At 37.2% G+C, this 26,273-nt stretch overlaps 2 protein-coding genes across 2 annotated transcripts in view; both read left to right on the top strand.

Annotated features, from left to right (window-relative positions):
- The window catches only part of LOC129444254 (sodium/hydrogen exchanger 9B2), a 33,513-nt gene extending 33,287 nt beyond the window's left edge, over positions 1-226 (top strand). Inside the window, exon 12 of the mRNA XM_055204800.2 lies at positions 119-226. Coding sequence (XP_055060775.2) covers positions 119-126 — 8 coding nt within the window. The 3' untranslated portion in view covers positions 127-226. The remainder of the gene's footprint in view (positions 1-118) is intronic.
- Positions 119-26,256, top strand: suclg1 (succinate-CoA ligase GDP/ADP-forming subunit alph). Its single transcript, XM_055204802.2, has 9 exons — positions 119-226; positions 2,023-2,123; positions 9,156-9,272; positions 9,827-10,039; positions 10,312-10,369; positions 11,993-12,076; positions 12,157-12,308; positions 24,196-24,384; positions 25,909-26,256. Exons 1-9 carry the CDS (start codon positions 193-195, stop codon positions 25,933-25,935), a joined length of 975 nt encoding a protein of 324 aa, XP_055060777.2. The 5' UTR covers positions 119-192; the 3' UTR covers positions 25,936-26,256.
- The last annotated feature ends 17 nt before the right edge of the window (positions 26,257-26,273 follow it).

Below are 26,273 nucleotides of genomic sequence, written 5' to 3'. Positions count from 1 at the left end.
ATCTCACATACAAATTTAAACAAATTATTTAAACTCACACATACTGTTAAAATTATAATTTAAATGTTACAAACGTGTTCTTTTGCGGAGGTATTTTAGTTGTATTATTTTTTTACAGGCATCTAGGAGGACTACTAACCACGCTGACGTTTAGGTCCATGTCTGTCCTGTGTCATTGGTGAATGACCGAAGATGTCTCACAGCAGGTTGTTTGCCCGGTTGCTCTGTAAGTAAAACAGACATAAGTGTTTTTGTGTGTTAAGAATAACGTTGTCTTTGTGCCGATATTGACTTAGCATCAAATGTACACGTAGACGCCATGTATCTGTTATTATTTTGGTTAAACGGACAGCTAATGCTAATGCTGTTGTGTTGGTGTTCTGAGCAGTAGTTTGACATGTTTAACAGTGAATTTCTGAACCATGACCGCATTCTGGTTAAAGTGCTTGATTTAAACCTCATGAAAAGTTTAAATCTAATTAATTTGTCTTTATCAGATCAGTGTTAGCCATAGTTTCATATGGAGGGCTTGGAAACTTGCAACTTGACATTAATAGCATTTTTTTAATAGAATTTTGGTTCCCATTAGCGTGGGGTCAGAGTTGTTGCTACTATTATGTAGCAGTGATTGATTCATATAAAATTAACTGGGATATCTTCGTTCTTTATGGTTCTGCAGAACACATGGTGACAGGTATTGATATATTAGCCCCAGTTTGACATAATGTAGTCATGTGGTGCACTGTCATCAAGAGTAAAGAAAGAATAAACTTACAAAATGAACAGCAGATTATTGCTTCATATTCATAAGCTTATAGCCCATAAGTCACTTCTGCTTCTTTTGTAGCTCTTCTTCTAGTGTTGTGCAATTCAAGTGTCTGTCAATAATGGAATTTTCTCCCAGCTTGAACAAAGAAATGTCGACTTACTGAATTCTTTAAAGGTCACGTTCTTTCTGATACATTTTTTTAAAACCCTAGTTAGTGTGTTATGTTGCTATAATAGCATAAATAATACTTGTAAAATGATAGCTCAAAGTCCACTGCCAGGTGATATATTTTCTTTAACAGAATTCGCCTTTCAAAGCCTACAGCGAACGGCTGGTTTTCACTACAGCCCTCTACTTCCTGCTTTAATGACATCAGATAAACAGTTTTTTACTAACCTCCGCCCACAGGAATACGTTAGTCGCCAACTAAGCTAATGGCAAGCTAAGCTGCTATCGAATCACAACACACTAAACAAGCTACACAATCAGAACTCGTTACGTATTTCTGAAGGAGGGACTTCATAGAACAAGGAAGGCATCAGCCCGTTTTTAGGACAGCGCTAAGTAAATTGTGTGAAAAATACTGGTTGTTTTTTTTACATGTGAAACACGAACACATGTTATATTGCACACTATAAACACAATCAAAGCTTCAAAACACAGAAAGAACGGGACCTTTAAGACTTTAATGCGTGTATGTGCAGTGTGCTTTACCAAGTGTCCTTTCAGGAACGTAATTTATAAACGTAATTTAATACCATAAGCAATTGTTTATTTTCTGCTATAGGAATGTACATATGACAGTCCATCTGTCTATCACTGGCTCACAATGAACTTTAACCTTAAGACATGTGAATAAACACTCAGATCCTTTTATATGTGATCAATATCATCATGATAAGTGTTGTTACATTCAGGAGTCAAAATACAAATAGTTAGATAAGATCTTTGGTTTAGATTTATGTTTTGTTTTTAACTATTTGAGGCAGCTTGACCTTTGTTCATCAGCCCCTAAAGCATGTACTTCTCTGCTCTCACTGCGTAATGTGAGAGAGACCAACAACTTTAGCCTAGAAAACATAAGTACAAAGTTATAGTATTTTGGAGTTCCCAGCTTTCATATTTTTCTCTGCTAGTCTTCACATGTATTTGATGTGGAATCTGGCAAAAAAAAAATTAAAATGTTGAATAAACAATTTCTTGAAATATGTGCATTTATTGACTTTTTATTGCATCGCTGTTGGTGTTTGCAGTGCAGCAGGCAGGTGTGAGACACTGTTATACTGGCAACAGGAAGAACCTCTACATCAACAAGAACACTAAGGTCATTTGTCAAGGCTTTACAGGAAAACAGGTGAGCAGCCACAATATGTGTTTCTCGCAATGTTCTTAAAGAGACATTCCACTTTTTTTGAAAATATGGTCATTTTCCAGCTCCCCTAGAGTTAAACATTTGATTCTTACAGTTTTGAAATCCATTCAGCTGATCTCCAGGTCTGGCGCTAGCACTTTTAGCATAGCTTAGCACAATCCATTGAATCTGATTAGACCATTAGCATCATGCTAAAAAATAACCAAAGAGTTTCTATATTTTTCCTATTTAAAACTTGAAACTTCTGTAGTTACATCGTGTACTAAGACCGACAGAAAATTAAAAGCTGCGATTTTCTAGGCCGATATGGCTAGGAACTATACTCTTAAACTTGCGTAATAATCAGTGACTTTGCTGATGTAACATGGCTGCAGCAGGCGTGATATTACGCACTGCCCGAAAATAGCCCCCTTGGTTACTTGCATTGGCAGGGGGCTATTTTCGGGCAGTGCGTAAAGTCACTACGCCTGCTGCAGCCATGTTACATCAGCAAAGTCCTTGATTATTAAGCCAGAGTGAGAGTATATTTCCTAGCCATATCTGCCTAGAAAATCGCAACTTTTAATTTTCGGTCGGTCTTAGTACACGATGTAACTACAGAAAAGAGGAAAAATATTTAAAGGACACGTTCTTCCTGATACCATTCTTTAAACCCTAGTTAGTGTGTAATGTTGCTATAATAGCATAAATAATACCTGTAAAATGATAAAGCTCAAAGTTCACTGCCAGGCGATATATTTTCTTCAATAGAATTCCTCTTTTAAAGCCTACAGCGAACGGCCGGTTTGGACTACAGCCCTCTATTTCCTGCTTTAATGACGTCAGTAAAACAGTTCGTTGACTAAACTCCGCCCACATGAATACATCAGTCACACGCTTTGGCTCAAACGGCTCTGCTAAGCTAAGCTGCTATCGAATCACAACACACTAAACAAACTACACAATCAGAACTCGATACGTATTTCTGAAGGAGGGACTTCGCATAACAAAGAAGACATCAGCCTGTTTTGAGGACAGTGAAAACATATGAAAAATACCGCGTTTTTTACACGTGAAACATGAACACATGTTATATTGCCCACTATAAACACAATCAAAGCTTCAAAATCACAGACAGAACAGGAGCTTTAATCTTTTTGGTTATTTTTTTTTTGCCCGATGCTAATGGTCTAATCAGATTCAATGGAGATCAGCTGAATGGATTCCAAAACGGTAAGAATCAAATTCTAGGGGAGCTGGAAAATATATAAAAAAAAGTGGAATGTCCCTTTAATTTCAACCAAAATAAAGACAAGGTCTGAAATCAACATGGTCTCATTAAGTCTGTAATGGGTAAATGCTGATTTAAAAATCCTGTGTTTGGAGAACAACAATGTAGCTGATGATGTGGTTGTAGAGCCATTTGAAACCCCAAGAGGACATTTATAATGTTGGCACATAATTTTATCCATCGGTAGACCAAGTTTTTTCTTCTGTTTTTAACAATAAATAATGGAGGATTCCATGTTTAATTATTAAAGTGACTGAAATATACTTTAACACATTGGTCTTCAACATGGGGTCCGTGTGGTGGTATTACCGGCGATCCTCCAAATATTGTTTGAATTAACTATTTTTTTTTATTTTGGAGAAATGAAATAAGGCATCAAACAAAAGGCATTAAAGGCGGAGTGCACAATGTTTGAAAGCCAATGTTGATATTTGAAATCATCTAAACAAACACGAACCTACCCCAATAGAATCTGGACCTTCTTTTAAAAGACCCGCCTCACACATATGCAACCCGGCAAGGATGTCGGTTACTAGACACGCTCCTTACTGCTGATTGGCTACAAGTGTGTTTTGGTAGTCGGCCCGTCTCCTTTTCCAAAGCGTTATTCAATCATTGTGCACTCCGCTTTTAATAGGCTAATACTGTAATAAAATTAAAACTTGTAATGAATTCAAATGAAAGTTCATTAAAAACAATTTAGTAAATTTTTATGTAGTATGTTAACAACGTACCTGAAGAAGTGATTGTTTTAATATCTTTGTGACAGAACCATCATAACAAAGTATGTCAATTCAGTTTTAATTAATATATGTGCTGGGGTCCCTGCACCTCCTCTCTATCAATTAAAGGGCACATATTATACAAAATCCAGTTTTCCAAGGTGCTTGGACATAAATGTGTGTTGGCATTGTGTGAACACTTACAATGAAAAAACCCACACACCTTCTTTTATTTTATCCCCATTTAACCAAAGCAGTCTCGTTAGACAAGCTGTTTTGATTATCTTGTTAATGTGACGTCACACAAACAAAGCCCCGCCCATAGCCCCTGACTGACTAGTTGGATAATTTTACCCAAAATTCTGTTGTTGTAGCGCAAATTTGGATAAAGATGCGATTGATTCAGACTGTATTCACAGGAATCAGATTTATTTTTAACTCGCTGACTGATGGTAAGGAAAGGAGGTGGAGTAGCAGCTCATTTGCATTTAAATGGCATTTTGGACATGCCATAACAAATGATCTGTGGTGTGTTTTAAGCTAAAACCTTCACAGACACATAGGCACATCTGAGACTTATATTACATCTTGTAATAATGGGCATAACATGTGCCCTTTAAAGAGGTCCTTGGCCTGAAAAAGTTTAAAGACCGACCACTGCTTTAACCGTATTTTAATATCATGATATTAAATTAAGTTGCGCCTGATTCAAACAACTTGCATTAATAAGTGAATGTTTTAGGGAGAAGATTTAATATGTCCCTTTTTTGGTTTAGGTCTTATTAGATAAAGATAGACAGGCAAAATTGTTTTTCAATTCTGCCTATCGATCTGTTACAATGAAACTGCTTACCACATTATCCAATACCCTTATCTTCCTCACCCATCTGATTTATATCTCTCATTGTATTTCCCTCTCCTTCACCCTCTTTCAAATGACTTCTCGCCACAATAAAGGGTTATTAAATGAAGTTTTAATGAACACTCATTATAATTAGAAAGGGTTGACGGATGTCTACAGTGTCATTGCTGCATATTAACATTGCTCTTCGGCTACATAAGCAAGCCATACCTCAAATTAATCGCTGCACCGCTAACAGAAGCAACGTGCGGGGAAAAAAGGCAAAGTTAGCACAGCGCCTCAGCGTTAATGAGAGCACGAGAACAAATGATGGTGGAAAAGTTGGCAAGGGGTTGCCGGGAGGGGAGATAGATTAAAAACGTGCCTGTTCTCCTCGTTCTTTCTAATTATATCGGAAACGTAATGGTGTTAGATATTGATGGTACCAGCGACCCTTGACTTTACACTTATCTGCAACGTTTCAAAATAATTTGTAATAATTAACATAGAAGAAGTGGTGGCAGAAGGTTAAAGTTCTCAGTGTAACATTTCTACAGACTGTTTAAATCTCCAATCCAATCTATTATAATAGGCAACATTTTACTGCTAGGCTTACAGCTTTCATGATAGGAAATGTTTCACAATGACTCTGTTTCACAGTAAATCTTTCTATTTAATAACTAAAATTATGTATGGCCTTGTTTTTAGTGTGATATGTTCTTTGAACTGATATATAATTATATTGTAATGACATTGACTTTAAGTAAGTCTCTTTTATGTTAAGAAAGAGTTCACCCAAAAATGAAAATTACCCTATGATGATTTCTCACCCTCAAGCCATCCTTCATGAAATCATTTGATTTGAAATGTCTTGGCTGTTCCAAGCTTTATAATGGTGGTAAATGGTGCTTCTGATTTATTTTAGTTTGTGAAGTTTAACATTTTGATATTTTTCTTTCACAATTGCATCGATTACCATCAAATAGCCTTTATTTACCCCCTAATGCCTTGTGGATTATTTCTCTGAAGGACGGATGGAATTTTTGTGCTTCAAATCAGACACATCATTTACTGTCAATATAACATTTTCTAATATAACTCCGATTGTGTTTGTCTGAATAAGATTAGATTGAGTATGATTAAATCATGGTGTAATTTTCATTTTTGGGTGAACTATCCTTTTAACACTGCAGTGATCATTTAGTCTTGCAGACACAAAGGTTATTTAAGTCAGCTCTTAAAGTGACAAAGTCCGCTTTTAACATTATTGTAGCTTGCGGGTGTCTTGAAATGTATCTGCATGAGTTGGCTGATTTCTGTTCTCTGTTTTGTTTCTTTTGTATGAAATAAAGCATATGTTTTCATTGTCTTGGTCCTACTACATAAAATGTTTACACTTCTTTTTATTATACAGTGAAAGTGGATTGTGACCAGGGGGTGTCAAGCTCTAAAAAGTACACAAGAGCACCATTGAAAAGTGATTTTATGTGATCAGATGCAAAAGCCTTTAAATGCCGCCTCAGTCATAAATGAGAATTATATTGACTGAATGCTTTCAGCACGTATTATATGTTTAATAAATCGCTTCAAATACGCTTAATTCATTCAGGAATGGATTAAGTCCTTTAAATACATGGAAGAAGAATTGGTTGAATGATGGCGTGTGTACGGTTTTTACCTAAGTTTTCCAAATATATTAGGGTAGTGAATGATTGTTGGGCCTTAGAAAGGACAATAAAGAGTGAATGGGGATTGTTTTTAGAAATAGATAGAGCTATATCACACGACTCCGAGAGCGATATTGCTTTTATACAACAGTTCGACGGCACACGTTTGAAAAACGAAAACTAGAAAACAACAACGGAGTAATTTTAAAAGCCTCTTTGTTTGAGAACTACTTCTTCCGCCACGGATTTGAGGGCGGCCAGAATGACAGGTAAAACTTTTGGCTGCTTTGAAGCTCATAACAACTCAATGGACGGAAAAGCCGTTACTTTATATTACCGTTTCTTGGTCACAAAGTGTAGTTTTAAGATTAGTTCAGTCGAGAATGTATATGTATTATATTTAAATCTGCAGTCGATTAGTAAAGATAGCGCCTGTTTGAACGTTTGCTTAGTGAGATTCGGTACGAATGAGAACCAAAGCATGAGCGGACATCAGTGTTCACTCGCCCCGCTGACCACCGCCCTCTCTGGGCTACATCTCTGACAGAGATTCCCTGGCTCTCATGTTGGCCTTGTTTGTTTATGATCGTCAAAATGAGATCAAATCAGCAGTATTTGGTGTCATGATCAAACTATTACTTGTTTTTTTAATTCATATTTAGTGTCTTTTGTGTTGTTATTGTTTTGGCGCGAGGTAAAAGTTAATAAAACTATACTTGTATAACATTACTATTGCTTTCTCATTTATTCTTAACGCGATACGAGCACTCGATTATTATTATTAAACTTTGTTCTTGTCAGTACTTTATAAAACGTTTTTTATAAGTGTCAGAGAGATGTTTTTGCATGCTGCTTATACATATACCAGTGGCGATATCTCATAACATGTTTTAATAGTCACGTCATGATAAAGTAAATGATCAATGTCCACATTTAAAAGCTGCGGTGCTTACCTGCAGTTCCACGGTGTTTTCGCGTTCTGATAAGAGATATAGCTCCAGTCATCACTACATTAACTACAGTAACAGATTCGGTAACTAGAAAAAATGCAACTATGCAGCAGAGATGATTTAGGTCTGTTACAGACGTCTATAAGCAAAGTAATCACACAAACTTACAGAACATTGTGTCGCTGCTTATTTCCTATCTAATACGTTAAGTATGACTTTACATCATTTATATATTTATAAGGTTATACTTTATTTATTTTATGTATATAAATATATATAAAATAAATATATTAATTATATATTATATATTGTATATTTTCTCAATATATATAATATGTACAATTATTTTTTTAGTATTCAATTTTTAAAGTTTTTTTTTAAGTATTTAATTTCAAATTGATGGCTAATATAGATCCTATACTTAAAAGCATTATTTTTCTTTCTCTTGGACAACCAATCAATCACAGTCTTCAAAAGATTGTGTCACACGTAGCAACAGGGTCAACCCCGCCTCCTCACTAAGATAAAAGTTTTTGTTTTTTTTCTAACTCAGAGTTACTCTCAGATCAGTCCCGAATCGCTCTTAAGCTAAAACTCTTACGTAAAAGTTTTTAAGCTAAATTAAGAGTTTTCTGAGAGGACTCTTAGAATCTTTAAGAATACGGGCCCAGATGTTGGAATCAGCTGTATGCTTACCATCATTTAGCAAAATATCTTGTGTTCATGAGAATAAAAGAAATTCATACAGGTTTAGAACAACATGAGGATGATAAAATAATGACAGATTTTTCACTTTCGGGTGAACTATCCCTTTAAGGCCTATTTGGATGGTAATTGTTTCTCATGAGGATGTCTGTAAAAATATATTTGTATTCCTCAACTCGTGTTTTCGGGTGGAGATAAATTTGCAGTGGGTGTGTGAGTTTATAATTGGAAACACCTGGAAATGCGCTGTTTGTGTGGTTCATTACATGATCATTCACATGACCGGGATACTTGATTATATGTATATGGAACACTGTTGTGTAATTGAATCCATTTTCAAAATTGTATTTGGCACTTGTTGCTGCTGATAATAAACACTTTAAACATTTTTGAAATAAAATAAATGACCTTGGCATTGATCCCCTTTTAAAAATTTAGAGATCTGGTTTCGGGTGGCAATTAAATAGCCACATGACCTTGATGTTTGTCCATAAAATCAGTAACTACCCCATGTAAATGATGAAAATACCTTATGTTCCCACAAAAACAATTATCGTCCGAATAGGGCTTTATACACACTTAAAAGGTTTTATAATGGAGGTCTTTATTTATGCTCTATATACTATAATGAACGTGAATGCGTGAAGCCTGACAGCTCTGGGTCACTATGTGCTTTTACTGTATGGAGAAGAGCTGCTCCTTTTGTGTTCCACATCATTCAGGTTTGGCATGACTTGAATGCCTTCCTTTTCTAATGAACTTTTCCTTTAACGTTTTTTCAACATTACCATGCTGTCTGATAAACCCATTCAGCTGTCTTTAACTGAAAAATATATTTATTTTCTCCTTTTGTCTCTAGGGCACGTTTCACAGTCAGCAGTCTCTGGACTATGGCTCTCAGTTAGTAGGAGGGGTCTCCCCAGGCAAAGGGGGCAAAACTCACCTGGGTCTGCCAGTCTTCAACTCTGTCAAAGAGGCTAATGGCCTGTGTGACTGCTGACAGTCTCCTGTGAGACACAGCGTCTTTATGGACAGCTGCTCTCATTCTCCGAGGGCACTAGGGGACTTAAAATGAACTGGAACAATGATACCAACAGTAACCCTGAACCCCTGAAGCCAGGTTACTTATCTCTGTCAGTTTAAATGCTTGTTCACGTCAAATCCACCCTGGAAAATTACAGTTTGCGAAACTCGAGTCCAATGGCAAACTTGTGTCGTTTCCTTGATAGGGCTTATCTTAGTCCCAGACTAAAATTCATGTTAGAGCTGCCTTAATTTAAAATTAAAATTAATCTAAACCCTGTCAAGGAAACTGCCCCCATAGGAAAATGTATGAATTGTTCAGCATCCAGACAATTAACAATCTAAAAAAAAAGAAGGGATTTAGATCTCTTATGGCAACACTTATTCTGATCTTTTACATATAATTTAGTTGCCCAGGTGCTGTCATGCACAAAAAAAAACACTACAACAAAATGCATTATAGTTCATACTTAGAGTACTTTAATCAATTACCTAATGATATTTCAGGCTAAGGATGGCACTGGAGCCGACGCCTCTGTGATCTACGTGCCACCTCCTTTCGCGGCGGCTGCCATCATCGAGGCGATAGATGCGGAGGTGCCGCTGGTGGTCTGCATCACAGAGGGAATCCCTCAGCAAGACATGGTGCGTGTAAAGCACAAGCTGCTCCGTCAGAACAAGACCCGCCTCGTCGGCCCCAACTGTCCTGGTGTTATCAATGTAAGAGCTGCACAGCAAAACACGTCTTCTCCATCAGTCAGTGCAATACAACTCAGTTCTATAAATTTTTGATGTGTATTGCTGGTAGAGATTTAATATATTGGCCATTAATTGGATCATGAATAGTTGTGCCTGTAAGACATGAACAGCACGGTTTATGAATAAATAATATTTTTACATTTGGATTTGCATGCATTGATGAATCACTCATTAGAAATGCAAAAATGCATATTTTGTCTTCAGATTTTGAATGGTGTTTTTTTCCTTTGCAGCCCGGCGAATGCAAAATTGGTATCATGCCTGGACACATCCACAAGAAAGGAAGAATTGGTAACAGTTTCACCTGTCTGTTACATCATTTTGCTAAGTACTCCAAGTCAGGCTTTTAGCTGAGTTTGTCTTTACATTTGTAGCATGGGTAGATTTGGAGCAATAGTCAAAAATATATTGTATAGTCAAAATGATCGACTTTTTATGACAAAAATTATGAGATCACCAAGATCATGTTTTATTAAGATACTTTTTTAGATTTCTCAATGTAAATATATCATAAATGTATTCATCATTAGGAATATGTATTGCTATAGACTTTATTTTGACAATTTAACTAATTTGCTGCCAGCATTTTTTGTGATTTTCACAAAAGTTTCAAAAAAAAAAATACTTCCAGGAAAATTTTCTTCTAAAAATATATAAACATGCAAATAAATCAAATGAAAGAACAGACCCTTTGCTTTCAAACAAACAATAAACAAACAAAACGTTTCATATATTTTTTCTCTGCTTATAAACTTCTAAAAAAAAAAAACATTTTAGCTAAAAAGCTTAAATAATTGCATTTTTTGTATAGGAATTTTTTTTAGAGATCAGATTCAGGACGATTATCATAACATAAACAGTGTAAAATTAATAAATAATTATTTGTTTCAGTTTTTTTAATAAATTAGGGAAGTGTGTCATCTATCATACAGATAACCCTAAAATCAGTAACACGTTTTTTTATGCAAATGTTTTCTCTAAAATGACGAGATATCTCACCAATGTCGGGGAAATAGTTAAAGGCAATATTTCGATTTTTTTTATTTATTTTTTGCTCCCTCATATTCCAGATTTTAAAATTGTTGTATCTCGGCCAAATATTGTTCTATCCTAATCATACATCAATGGAAAGCTTATTTTAGTATAATTCCAATAAAAAAATGACCCATATGACTGATTTTGTAATCCCAGGCCACAATGACGCTCGAGTAGCTCAAAGCATGATTTCACACATTGCAAGAATAAAAAGTGGATCAAGAGCATAAAATAGAAAGAGAAAGGATCTCAATTTCAGACAGACACTGTCTGCATTTCTAAAAATGTCAGTATTGATGTGATGTCTCGGCTGGCCAGTATTGTCAGACGTACACTGTAGCGCCTGTTTAAACCTCCACATGCCTTCAAACCGTCATATAAGAGAGTGAAGTAGTTAGCTTCTCACCGTGCTCTGAATATACTTGCGAATTAGTTCACTATGACTTCCTGTAGCTCACTAGCCATGCCAAGATCAAGGGTTTGATTCCCACGGACTTGATGGGTGAAAATTTTTGAAGAGCTTGTGAGGAGTAACACTAGAATTTGTGCTGCTGTGCCTGTTTCTGTAATAAAACTTGGGACTTCATAAAATCTGAAAATGTAAATTCGGCAGAGGTCGCCAATAATTTAAAGAGTTACCGAAATAGAGCTGCAGATAATTTAAAGACACACTTTTGTGCTTCGACAGACTTAAGCATTTACAGGATTTATGTATGAGTCAGGGGGCACGATGGGTTAAAGTCTGCTTGTAGTCAAGAATTTTATCAGTTAAATCTCATCTTTGAGCATCATATTAGAAAATGTAAAGTTTTACGTGTCACAACAATTTCTTCCTGCTTTAAAACAGCTTGAATGTAACTCTACACTCTTGTTTTTTAGGTATTGTATCTAGATCGGGCACCCTTACATATGAAGCAGTACATCAAACCACACAAGTGGGTCTGGGACAGTCACTGTGTGTTGGTACGAGAAACTTATTATCATTATTATCTTCATTATCAACACTCGTTTTGGCTCTTTAAAGACATTTTTCTTGTTCTCAGGTATCGGCGGAGACCCGTTTAACGGCACTAACTTCATTGACTGTCTAGAGGTGTTCCTGCAGGACCCCAAAACCGAGGGCATCATTCTGATCGGAGAGATCGGAGGAGATGCAGAGGAGAATGCAGCAGAGTACCTTAAACAGCACAACGCGGTAAACATCTTCTCAGCTTTCTTCGCAATAGTCACTTAATAAGGGGCACTCCACTTACTGTAGCAGGGGTCTCAAACTCAAACTGGCTTGGGGCCATTTCTAAGACAGACATTTCATCGGGGGGCCGCAGAGCTATTTTAACGTTCAAAAAAGTACTATATTTCTGCAAATGTCATGTTTAATTTCTATTATTTCATGTATAATAATCCTTGAAAATATATAAGCAGTGTTTTTTTAATATACATTATTTTATAAAAGTAGCCTAAGTAAATCTTTTCTTAACCTTATCTTAACTAAGACCTATTAAAACCTTGCACTAAACTAACAAATTTAATTCCTGTATACATTTATAAACTATTATAAAAAATTACCACTAGTAAAGTTAAGTGTTTCTTTTTTGATTTATTTTGGATTGTTTTCAGTCATAGTATTGACTTCATTATATTCTTTGTTATTTCAGTTTTAATGAATTTGCTATTATATGTGGGAAAATATTAATAAGTGAAAGTGATCCCATAACTTTTGAATGGGTAGTACATGTTATATAAGCTAGTTGGACAGAAAAAAATACTACTGCTCTATGTGTAATTGCATAGCGAGCTACATAATAATATATTATACTTCATTATATACTTCATTATAGCAGTATACATACTTTTATCCTCTGGATGTTTCTCCTCATCTTTTCTATTTTCTTAACCTGGGCACTTTGATGGCTCTTTTTCTTATCTGTAGTTTAAAATGGGTTGCATTACTACCTCCATATGCGGGTTTTTCCATTAGATGATGTAACTTGATGTGAACTAACCCCACCGCAGCTCGATCTTCTGTGAGTAACAGCTGAGTATCCACCCAGAAGTAACAAATCTTCTCTGGATAAACACTACAAAGTCCTGACAAGATTAACTGATCGCATAGTGACAATGGTATGATTGACGCGAGGTTCAGTCGAGGAATTAAAATCCGATCACGCATTTCTGTATCCTCGACATCACGGAGCGCGCTCATGGCTGCGTAGCAACGGGTGACGCGACCCACGCCACGGAGCGCAACTTCCGCTCCCGGGCACTATGGAAAGTAATGCTTTGGCTCGTTTTAACGCGTTGTTAGACGCGACATGTGAACGAACACTTGAACGTTTAAATCAAAAATCAAACGAGTATAAAACAGAGTGAATAAAAATCTTTCTGCGGGCCAGATTGTTATATTTTTGAAAGGAGACGCGGGCCGCAGAGAGAGGGAGGGCGGGCCACAAATGGCCCGCGGGCCGGGAGTTTGAGACCACTGCTTTAAAGGTATAGTTCACCCAAAAATGCAAAGTCTGTCATCATTTACACACCCTGAAGTTGTTCCAAACCTGTGTAAATTTCATTGTTTTGACGAACACAAAGAAAGACCAACAAACTACCCGTAGACCAACAAACAAAAATTCCTTAGTGCAAACATTATTCTTTATTTATGAATCACTCTGAGGCATACAAACCATTGCTTTGTTTTCCTATCCCTTGGGACGCACAAGCGTTTCTTATCATTTTGATATCAGCAATGTTCCTTGACAAACTGGAACCCTCTCCACACATGGAGCTCCTCTTTTCAGACTGCCACGAGCTCACGATATGACATACAGGCCGAAGGGTCCGAGCTCACGTTGTGCGTGCGAAAAAGAAAACAGCCTCCAGCTGCTCTTTGATCTCTTTTGTCTGTGAAAGAAAATCTACAGGGCTTTCGGTGTGATCTGTGGAGCAGCCTGGCTGGATTTTATTCACAGTCAAAGACCACCCCAACTCCAAACAGAGGCACGGTTGGTGTCCTATTTATTCCTTCGGTCTGAAGTTGCAGAGAGCAAGGCGATACATTAAAAACTCTTGCTTGGGGAGAAGTTTTCCATCTGTGATGATATAAAAAGCAAGTATTAGCTCAATATATTCTGGAAACGCTCTCTATGGGCTGTTGCACTGATGGCCTTGTTGGTGAATCGGTTACCGCTGTGCTGATTGAGGCAGATTGTGTATGGCAAACTAATGCACGGACGTCCATTTTCTCAAGTGGCCCCTGGGCGTCCAGACAGGGGTCAGACTGAGTTAAAGTTTGAGTACACTGCAGCGGTGGGCCTCGGTTAGCTCCATCAAATCACTCAATGTGCATGAGCCGCATACATTAGACCCTAATTTTCAAGTGGCGCTATTAGATGTTTCAAGAATCACTCGTTCATCCTGTGAAGCGGAGACCCAGACTTGAGAGCTCATTTTACTGCTCGGTTGAACAAAAATAGTCAATTGTTAACCTGTAATTTTTAACAGCGTTGAGAAGTTTGCTTCAAACTTTCTGCATAGTTTTGTCATTTCAGGTCTGCTAGTTCAGTTAGTGGTTGAATTGATTTAGTGGACGGTTTTCTTTAATGACTCGTTGAGATAATGAGAAAAGTTTACCTAAAACGAGCAATTTCATACAATTCGCAACACTGTAGTTTTTAGTGAACTCTTTAAAGATGTCCTCTGCCGTGAATGATGGAGATCAATAAATGGTCATGCTACATTTCATCTGTAGCATTGAGCTGAGGGTGAAGTATTTGGCAGTTATGAAATTTTCTGCCTGTGCAGCTGTTAACAAGACCTGAATTGATCAGACTGTAAAACGCATGGCGCTCTGATTAAAAACCTCAGGGATGATGCATCAGTTGGGCTAGCAGGTGCTAATGGAGGTGGAAATGGATACAGGGGCGCTCTAGAAAAAAAGTGATGTCTAATTTATGTCGCTGTATGAACCATTTTTTGTCATGTAATTGTTCGGTTCTTTGGTTAGACTAAATTAAAATGGCCATGGTGAAAGTATCAAGCGTTACTATGGTCCAATCCACTGGGATCTAAAAGAGATAGACTAGTTCTAGATTTATATTTACCAATGCCTGGCGCACACTTTTATCCAAAGTGACTTGCAGTGCATTACAAAGTATGCATTTTTTTGTCATTATATGTGCTCCCTACGTTCAAACCAATGAACTTAGAATGAGCCATATTTATATACATACACTGTGGGTCCCCTTACATTAAAGTCGCCGCCGTGTTTTTACAGTAGCCCTGAACCGACCAACTGTTCTACAGAGCGCTTTTCGTCCCTTTGTTGTCTCAGACAACCACGCTTGTCCTGTGTAGAGGTCTACACGGAAGACCCGAGACCCGAAGACCCGGGACCCGACCCGGTCTATATTTTAAATGATCAGCCGGGTCCGGGTCGGGTCTCAATCTATTACTTCGGGTCCCGGGTCTGTTTAACATTGTGGGTAATACCCGAGGTCGATCGGACTCGGAGAACACACACTCACATTTAAATAAAATATTTCAAAAACGGCAACAAAAACTTAGATGAACTGTTGCATACATTTTTTCTATGACGCTAAAATTGCGTTAAGTTTATATTTGGTTGCTCCAACCAGGCAGCTAACGCGCATGCGCTCTTGTAATGTTTCTCTGGCTTCCAGTCAGGAGCTTCTGCAGTGAGACGCAATGACTTTACCATTGACAATTGGCTCTTTTATTTAGAAGGCGGGACCTATTCCTCCGTACCGCGCATTTTGCACTGACGTCTCTAATTTTTATTATAATATTATAAATGGACCGTCTTGCTGTTATATCTAAAGTTTTCGCGACTCTGCTCAAAGAGCACAGAGATGATAGCAAAGAAGCAAAGCTAACAAAAGCAGCCATGGCACTGAACGAGCAATCGTTATTATAATCCAAATGGGCAAACATTATTAAGCAAGTTGACCCGATACACAACAAATGTAAAACTGCGTTATTAATCACCATGACTGTAAAGTGGACTTTTAAAGCTGGAATAAGCATTAAACATTTCAATCGTCAAGAGAGGAATAACATGGATGGAACTTTCTTGGCAATAAGGATTGTGCATCACACAGTCAGGTACAAAGAGGGAGAAGACTAACTTCTATGGGTAAGACAAAACGTTTAATTTTTGCTACTTGTTTATTGACTTATTAATAACATTTAGCTAAAGAATATTTGCCGGTCGGGTCTGTGTGGGTTCGGGTCCAGATTTTAAATAATAGACGGGTCTGCGTCGGATCTGGGTCCAGCTTTTAAATAATAGACGGGTCCGGGTCGAGCTTTCAAAACAACAGACGGGTCGGTTCAGTGTAACACATTTACGCGTCTGATCGGGTTCGGGTAGGAATTTTTGGACCCGTGTAGACCTCTAGTCCTGTGGCATCGATGTGGACTGAGCTGTTGGATGCAATTCACGATCTCACCACTAGATGCCACTAAAAATAATCAAGTGAATCCAAACATAGTTTTAAGATTTTTAGAGGATATTTATTTTAAACATCTTTTCTAGTCTTACTTTATTTAATTACACTTTATTCTCGCCATGAATATAGCCTTAGACGCTGGTATGGCGTTTAAAGAGGACATATCACAAAAAACTGACTTTTTCCATGTTTAGGTGTTATAACATAGAAAATGTGAAAAAGATCAACCCAGTAGCTTAGTTTGGTAAACTATTCTCTGCAAGCATGTGAAAAAATAGGTCATTGGAATTTGGCTCCCCCTGTGATGTCAGAAGGGGATAATATCACCCCTTAATCTGCACTATCCAACCACGGCACTGCCATTTAGTGCAGAGATCAGCTCATTTGCATTTTAAAGGACACCCCCGAAAACAGCACATTTCGATCAAAAATACAAAGTGCCAATTTTAACATGTTATAATAAATTATCTATATGGTATTTTGAGCTAAAACTTCACTTACATACTCTGGGGACACCAAAGACTTATTTGACATCTTTAAAAAAGTCTTGTGAAATTTCCCCTTTTAAGGGAAAGACAGACAGACAGACAGACAGACAGACAGACAGACAGACAGACAGACAGACAGACAGACAGACAGACAGACAGACAGACAGACAGACAGACAGACAGACAGACAGAGAAAGAAAAAACCCGAACTGGATCTTTAATTGCAAAATATGTATTTTTGCACATTATTTTGGCATGATAGTGACAAATGGCTTATAAAGGAATCCCATTTAATTTTGTGAATGTTTGTGCCCATTTCTTCATCATGCATTTTATCCTCCTTATATCCCGTTGGAGACCATTGTGCAAATTAAGGGTTGCGCACCCTGTATTCTTCTCTTCTAGTTCAGAATCTCCTAATATGCATATACAAGTAAGTCTTTGTAGTGACAGAATTCCCAAGGCCAACTGAGAAATTGCTTTTCTGCCGAATTAGCATTTTGATATGAATATGTCTCTCAAGTGCTTGCCAACCACACGCTTGTTTTTACTTGTGGCTATGGTTTGTCACTAGGGGAATGTTGCCCATTAAGATCTACTTCCGCTACAGTCACCTCAGTGTCATGGGACTTGCTTATATGATTGAGAGGGAGCTTTCCAACTGTAACATAAACTAAGTGTCTTTTCTTCCAACGTCCATTATTTACCCAGTATGGCTTAGACTGATATTTGCGATCCTTGCATCAGAACACTGTGTTTAACCAAAGTCATCAAATCATTTTCCTTTTAAATGAGCAGTTCATAGTAAAGTGAAAATGTTGATATAATTTATTTAGTCTCAATTTCTTTCTTGGTTTACTTGTAGCTCAATTGGTTAAGCATTGCATTAACCGCACAAAAGTAATGGTAAAAAGTAATTCAACCCTACATTAAATAAATTCTTGTTGTACTTAAAGTTTTAAGTTTAATTAAATTGTATTTTGCAATTCATTTCAACTTTCTTGACTAGTGAAGAGTTGCTTTAAATTATAAAAAATAAAGTTAAAATAACTTAAAGGTGCAGTGTGTAGTTTTTAGAAGGATCTCTTGACAGAAATGCAAAATAATATACAAAACTATATTATCAGTGGTGTATAAAGACCTTTATAAAACGGCCAGTTCTGGTTCTTCATTCTGATTGGTTGAAACGCGTTCTCAGCTGTGATAAAACTCACCGGTAAACCCACGGCTCAAACCGTATTACATAGCTTGTATCACTGCGCCACTGTTGTTGTGTACTGTAGAAAATAACTGTCAAAATGTCGGATTTTGTTGTCAATTTTGATTTATTGGGTGGGCTAATTATATTATATTGTATTAATTATAATCCTCAACAATTGAACAATTAATGGCGATATCCAGATAAGTGTCAATAAATATTGTTGAGTTTTCTTGTAGATTAATGCTTCCGTGAGGAGTAGTTGTACCGTATATTATCCACTGGGTGGCGATCTTACACAACATGCTTTCACTCAACACTTTAAAACTCAAGTGTATTTTTTGATCAGCGATCTGAATCGGATCTCTAACAAAAGTCATTCACAGAAATGGAATTATCCCAACATTTTGCTCAAAATTTGAGAGGATAAAAGAACAATTGAAGGTAGGGTGAAACGTTTTTATTTTGTTGTTTGAAAGCAGAGGGTCTGTTCTTTCATTTGATATATTGTATGTTTATATATCTAAAAAAGAACATTTTTCTGGAAGGCATTAATGTTTAACTAAAGCTGGGTGGCAACTCTTTTAAAAAACGCTGGCAGGGAAAGTGTTAAGCATGCTTCCAAGCATATTTGATCCACACGTCAACAGTTGCACGGTATAAATGTTAATGTATAAATTAGATGAATGTTAATTTATGAAAATAAACACCGCAGTCTTAATAATTCATAATTTCATTGTGTCTTTGCTCCGTCTGTTTTGCTTGGGAACCGCTCTGTTGCAGACACACTTGAGTCTGAGGAACTACTTTGTTTGGCGGAAGACTAATATCTGTACTAATATAATTACAACTTATTTGCTGTGTTTTATTATATGAAATCCTGCTATACATAATTTGAAGCAACCGTTTTATAAACGCAATGGGCCCCGCGAGGCAGTGGGTTGCCAGTGCATTTTGTGACTGAGCCCTAAGGGGGTTTTAGGCACTCCGCTTCGCGTCGTGCCTAACAACGCCCCTTAGCCGTTATAAAATGCACTGGTAACCCACTGCTTCTTGGGGCTTATTGCTTTATTTTATAATGAACCATTATGTGTTAATTGCCTTAGAATGAGACGTATTATCTACATACACAGAGGGTCCCCTTACATGAAAGCCGCCATTTTGTGCAGCCATGTTTCTACAGAAACCCTTAACAGACAATCTTTTTTAATAAGTTGTCTCCAACGATGACATGTTTGTTCGGTGGCGGATACCGTAGCTTCTCTGTGTTTCAAAAGCAAGAGGTGAGCAGTGGACTGAGCCATTGGTTGCAATTCACAACCTCACCACTAGATGCCGCTAAAATTTGCACACTGCACCTTTAAGCTAATTCAGTTTTATTTTTATTATTTATATGTTATAAAAGTGTATAATTAGAAATGAAGTGTCATCGGAGCCCATGGTGTAGTGGGCAGCGCTCCGACATGTGCTGCTTTCCCACTTTCGGTGACCCGAGTTCGATTCGCGGCTCGTGGTCATTTGCCGATCCCATACCCCTCTCTCATCCCTGTACTTTCCTGTCCTCTCCTAAAACTCACTGTTAAATAAAGGCAAAAACTGGCCAAAAAAATAAAGTAACTGTTATGTTGTTCCAAATCTGAATGCTATTATGTCTTATATTATACACAAAATATATTTAAGAATAAATTGTAAGATATAAACAGCCTCAAAATTTTGCAGCCAATTTTTATAAAAAGTTTTTTACAAAAAATATATTCACAGAAATTCGCTTTTTGTGTCTTAATGAAAAAATGTCAGTACACTGGTTTGGAAAGTAGAACTTTCAGTCTTTGGTAATTTGATTCATCTGAATCATCGCTCAAGTTGAAGTGGATTGTTGAATATCCTAAGGAGGAATTGTCATTCAACAAAATTGCGCATAAAAGGGTCAAATTTTCTTCCACATCAGCTTTCACTCAAGGTTTTGTCCTCCACAAAAATATAACTACCTTCATTATTTTAATCTTCCAGATTATGCTTAGTCTGCAGTCGCCTATGCGAATATGAACAATTCCAACAAAGCTTGAGATTTAAACCAAAGAAGCTTCCTGTGGAGCTTTATAATGTTTTAAGGTTTTTTAAGATGATCATGTATTAAGCAAGGTTGTTCTGTCTTTGACTGGTGGCTACGTTCTCTTCACCTTCCCTACATGAAGTCTGCAGTCCCATTTAAAGTTTTCAATGGAATAAAAAATGGCCAGTAAAGGTTAGTGATAATTTTCTCTTTGAGATGCTAATGGACACATTAGCAAGGCCCAGCACTGATGCTAAAGTACAGCCTTGTTTGAATTTAAAGTTAGCGTTCCAACCTTTGTCCAACCCTTGATAAATGTAATCCACCAGATGAGAAGCTGCCAAAATGTTGGGCCGAAGGTCTCACATTTAAACAAGGACATTGGTTATTTATACATTGGTTATAGACGCTTTATAAAATGCTTTATATAATATATAATATTATTACTGGTGTATAAAGACCTTACATAACGAACTGTATTGTTTTTTTTATTACTTTAGAATAAGCCGTTTTTATCTACTACATACATTGGGATCCCTTTACATGGAAGTCGCCACCATGTTTCTACAGTATTCATAAATGGACAAACAGTTCTATAGGAAACGTTTCATCCATGCATTGTCTCTGAAGACATGTTTATCCTTTGGCAACAACCGTAGCTTCTCTTTGCGTTTCGAAATTGAGGGGTGAGCTGTGGATCAAGCTGTTGATTGCAATTCGCAATTTCACTGCTAGATGCCGCTAAAAAACTACCAACTTTACAGCAGAAAAAAATGTGTTTATAGCCTGGTACAAAAAGTAGTTTTGGTCTACAAAGCTCATTTTTCCCTTCATGACAACTCTTTGGATGTGATTTTTTTTACTTATCTGTTTAAAAGTTCAACATAATTAAGAGTGACAGGTGCCACATGAGTGACAGGTGCATTAACGCTGCTACTCTTGATTTACTACTGTGTGTCATTCCTAAGGAAAAATATTAGTCCAGCAGGAAATGAGAGGAAAAACAGAACCAAACTGTTAGTCCATCATGATGGTCTGTTGGCAGATAATTGGCATAATTGTGTCTAATTCCAATTAGTTAAACGTTGTGTTAGCAATGCAAAGGTCATGGGTTTGATTCCCGGTGGACCGCAAAAACAATACTGATAAAGTAAATGGATTGAATGTACTGTACGTCAGTTTGGATATAAAAGCATCTCCCAAATGCATAACTGTAATGTAATAACCATCCACTGCGAGCGAGATTGTTCGAAATGACAGACTACAGCGACTCTGCTCATCCAGTCACTCCCACACAAGCACTTACTGTAGATACTTTAATCTGCCTCCCTTTTAATACATACATTTGCCTATTATACACTGTCTGACAGCTTATACATTTATCTTCAACCACTTATGTACACATCTGTGAACTGCAGCTTGAGGCAGTAAAACAGACCTGCCTCCTGTAATTGTTTTTAGAAACAATTCCTTAATATTACTGTATAGAGAATACAGTATATGGCTAGATGACTCAATGTGGTCCAGGACATGTTAAATACGTGGTTGTTATTGATGGTTCTAAGATAAACGTTGAGTTGATAATCAGGAAAAAAAGACTAGCAAAAGTAGTTTGGCTCAATATTTTTTATACTGTTTCTTAAAGGAAAACACCACCTTTTTTAGGTTTTACAGTTCTTACCTCAACTTAGATGAATTAATACATACCTATCAGTGTTTCCCACAGCATTTTGAGGAGACTGTGGTGGTGATGACGTTACCCGCTAATTAGCATATATGTGACGTCATCATGTCGTGTTTGAGTTTGATCTAGTGTTGGCACCTGAAATATGTTTCACTTCTACTCTTTGATCTGTATCTGTATTTGATCTGTATTATATATCAAATTATATTTTAAGCCGAATTAAGCTGTTTTAAATAGTGAAATAAAAATGTTAATGGGAATTACGAAAATTGTATTTGTGGGGGCCAGTGTTGATTCTGTGGTGGGCCACCACAAATAAATCAATGTATGGGAAACACTGCCTATCTTTTTTCAATGCATGCACTTTTAATCTATGTACAGCGAATGTGTTAGCATTTAGATTAGCCTCATTCATTCTTATGGCTCCAAATAAAAGTTTTATTTTGTGCCACCATACTTACTTGTGTAACTACTCATGTAACAGTCTTTAAATAGGAAAAGCATGGAAGTGTTAGGTGGCTTATAAATTCATCCCTGTTTGGATCCTAAGGAATGAATGGGGCTAGGCTAAATGCTAACACATTCACAAGGCACTGTGCAAAGATTAAAAGGGCACATGGGAGTAATATGGAATAATGTGTGCATCTTAGAATAACTATAAGAATTTGTCCTTTAAATATAATTTTTGTCAAGTACAAGTTTTGAGAGATAATAATGTTTTTTTTCCACTGTTATTGCTTATTTTTGTTAGTGTGGTTAAAGGAATAGTCTACTCATTTTCAATATTAAAATATGTTATTACCTTAACTAAGAATTGTTGATACATCCCTCTATCATCTGTGTGCGTGCACGTAAGCGCTGGAGCACGCTGCGACGCTTCGATAGCATTTAGCTTAGCCCCATTCATTCAATGCTACCATTTAGAGATAAAGTTAGAAGTGACCAAACACATCAACGTTTTTCCTATTTAAGACGAGTAGTTATACGAGCAAGTTTGGTGGTACAAAATAAAACGTAGCGCTTTTCTAAGCGGATTTAAAAGAGGAACTATATTTTATGGCGTAATAGCACTTTTGGGAGTACATCGACTTGCCTGAAAAGTCCGCTCCCCTTCTCACTCTCATAATGGGAGAGGGAGGGTGTTACTTCGCCGAGTCGAAGTACTCACAAAAGTGCTATTACGCCATAAAATATAGTTCCTCTTTTAAATCCGCTTAGAAAAGCACTACGTTTTATTTTGTACCACCAAACTTGCTCGTATAACTACTCGTCTTAAATAGGAAAAACGTTGATGTGTTTGGTCACTTCTAACTTTATCTCCAAATGGTACCATTGAATGAATGGGGCTAAGCTAAATGCTATCGAAGCGTCGCAGCGTGCTCCAGCGCTTACGTGCACGCACACAGATGATAGAGGGATGTATCAACAATTCTTAGTTAAGGTAATAACATATTTTAATATTAAAAATGAGTAGACTATTCCTTTAACAGTATGTTTGGCGCATTTACCTCCAAACATTATTTCAGTAATATTGCTGTTTTCCAGTAATAATAATACAATTTAAAGGTCAATCCTGCTTTCTTTTCTGTTTATTCATTTCATTATGCTGTTATGTTAAGTTATGTGAGGATATCTATTGCTATATGAGACGTTTTGCTTTTTAGCCTAGCCCCACTCATTCCTATGGCTCCAAGCAAAAGTTTTATTTTGTGCCACCATACTTACTCGTGTAACTACTCATGTAACAGTTTTTAAATAGGGAAAACATGGAAGTGTTGGTGGCTTCTAAATTCATCCCTGTTTGGATCCTAAGGAATGAATGGGGCTAGGCTAAATGCTAACACATTCACGAGGCGCTGTACAAAGATTAAGTGCACACATTGAAATAAGATGGGTATGTATTAATTCGTCTAAGTTGAGGTAAGAACATAGTAAAATATTGAAAAACGGTGGTGTTTTCCTTTAAAGTAAATAAATACTGTAAATAAAAGACAAGAATAAGTTGCTTGTAGTGTGCATGCAGCATTACTTTGTTCCTCCACCCCTTACATTTTTAGAAACATCAAATCAAAAGTTGTACTACATTTTTAAAACATTTAGAAAAATTTAATTTCTTCACTTTCACATTTTTGGTCTTGTCATCTCAGACATCCTTGTTTAAAGTCCATTTATTCTTTACCATTGTTATTATTTGCAGGGTGCCAGTGCTAAGCCAGTGGTGTCATTCATCGCTGGCCTGACGGCTCCTCCTGGTAGAAGAATGGGTCACGCTGGAGCCATCATCGCCGGAGGCAAAGGGGGTGCCAAAGAGAAGATCGCCGCCCTGCAGTCGGCAGGAGTCGTTGTCAGCATGTCTCCAGCTCAGCTGGGCAGTACCATTTTCAAGGTGAGCTGTTTTTCTCGCAGCGTAGGTCGAAATTCAAAGAGTTACTGCCGTCACACAGAGCTGCCCACCTCGGCGTTCTACAGTCTCACCGTCTAATTGCTCAACACGCTGTTTTTTTTGCCTCCGGGTGTATGCCAGCCAACGCAAACACGCTGAGAGCAACCATTAATGGCATTCGTATTAAAAACACCATTTATTTTTTATTTTCTTTCGCTTGGTTAGAAGTCACACGTTGATGCCAGCCTGCTGGGATCTCGCTTTAAAGCAGATTTACAGGCGGCTTTACGAAATGCACCGTCGCGAGTCGAGCCGGTGACTAATATAAAGGGCCACCTTAGATAATCGCTGCAGTTTTTACCGTAAGATATTCAATAAAAAGCCACTCTTCGAGACAGGAAATGAACAAGGCTCCATTTATATTGGTGCGTTAGCAGGCCTGCCTCTTTATCTCAATTTATCACAGCCAGCACTTTTAACAAGATGTATAAAAAGTGAAAGCGTGTATTACACTCATTCATCATTTTATCCTTTCATTATCAACGCCAGCAAACGCTCCTTCCTCTGGATCAATACCATTTTCTATCCTCTTCCACCACACCCATGGATTGTAATTCGTAATCATTGGAAGTAATGATGAAAAACACTCGGGCTGGTTGTTAATTTTGCAGCCCGTTGTGTTCATACATCTGTGTTTATCTCATTGGCCGTTTTAATAAGGGTGACACACATGCCTGAAAGTCGATTGTGTGTTTTTTAGGTTTCCCCGCATCAGGTGCACACACAAATACACACAAGAAATATTATTATGCAATTTCTAATCAAATATAAGCAGATTAAAACTGCTTTTACTACTATAATCAGAACATTAGTTTTCTATTGCTTACATAACAATGCATATACATTGTAAATCTTCAGTACATTTCCTCATCGATTCTAATTCAACACATGGAAGATCACACGTCATCTTGTCTTTCTACTAATGATGCAATCATAACAAATATTTAATTTCTTATTTACAGTCTTTCTATATTGTTTCCTTACTTCTGCATGACCACTAGATGGCAGTAGAGCTTCACAAGAGTAACCCTATTGCATAAAGGGAATCTTGACAAAAACACACAATTCCGTCACCCTTATATGGGAAAAATATGTTTTCCCAAGCACGATGCATCACCCCGCAGCTGTTAGCCTTTTTAAATCAACTATGTAAATAGCTACACCTCACCAGAACGATCTATATTCATCTCATGTCTACGGTGTATTTTATACAGCTCTATTTGTTTATTCTCATCTTCTGTAGATGCTTTTATGCGCAAGAAGCTTCAGATTCGCTGGTTTTCTGTTTAATGTTGATAGATGATTGAAAAATACAGCTAACCTTCTTTTAGGTCTCATAGAAGAATTGTTGTAATTCAAGTGCAAAGGAAAGTCAATTTGCCGAGTGTTTGCTAGTTGTTCATCTCCAACCTCTACACCAGTCCTTGTCAACCACTTCATTTGAATCGTGTTTGCTCTTCTTTGCAGGAGTTTGAAAAGAGGAAGATGTTGTAACTTGTTAGTGGGAGCGTGACAAACAAACTGCCCTCCCCGCCCAAGGACCTTCTTCCCAGCCGGAGTCCATCACCTTCCACGGGACTCTACAAATGCGCACACTTTGTGTTTTCAGTCGATTACATGTCGCATATTTGCATCAGAAATCAAACCATTTCAAAGTTTATCACAGCGTTCATGTTAGAGGTGTACGGCGCAGGACCATGTCCACTTTACCTGTAATCCCGCCACACTTGGTGCAATGTGTTGCTTTTTGTGATTAACTTTACGCTGTTTTAATGTCCCTGAAATGGAAAATATATCTCATATTCTGGGATACTACCTTGTCGTAGTTTATT

Source organism: Misgurnus anguillicaudatus, chromosome 3, assembly GCF_027580225.2.
Source record: "Misgurnus anguillicaudatus chromosome 3, ASM2758022v2, whole genome shotgun sequence".
NCBI lineage: Eukaryota > Metazoa > Chordata > Actinopteri > Cypriniformes > Cobitidae > Misgurnus > Misgurnus anguillicaudatus.
Note: the sequence above shows the minus strand (reverse complement) of the source record. Positions and strands in the feature narration are given on the sequence as shown.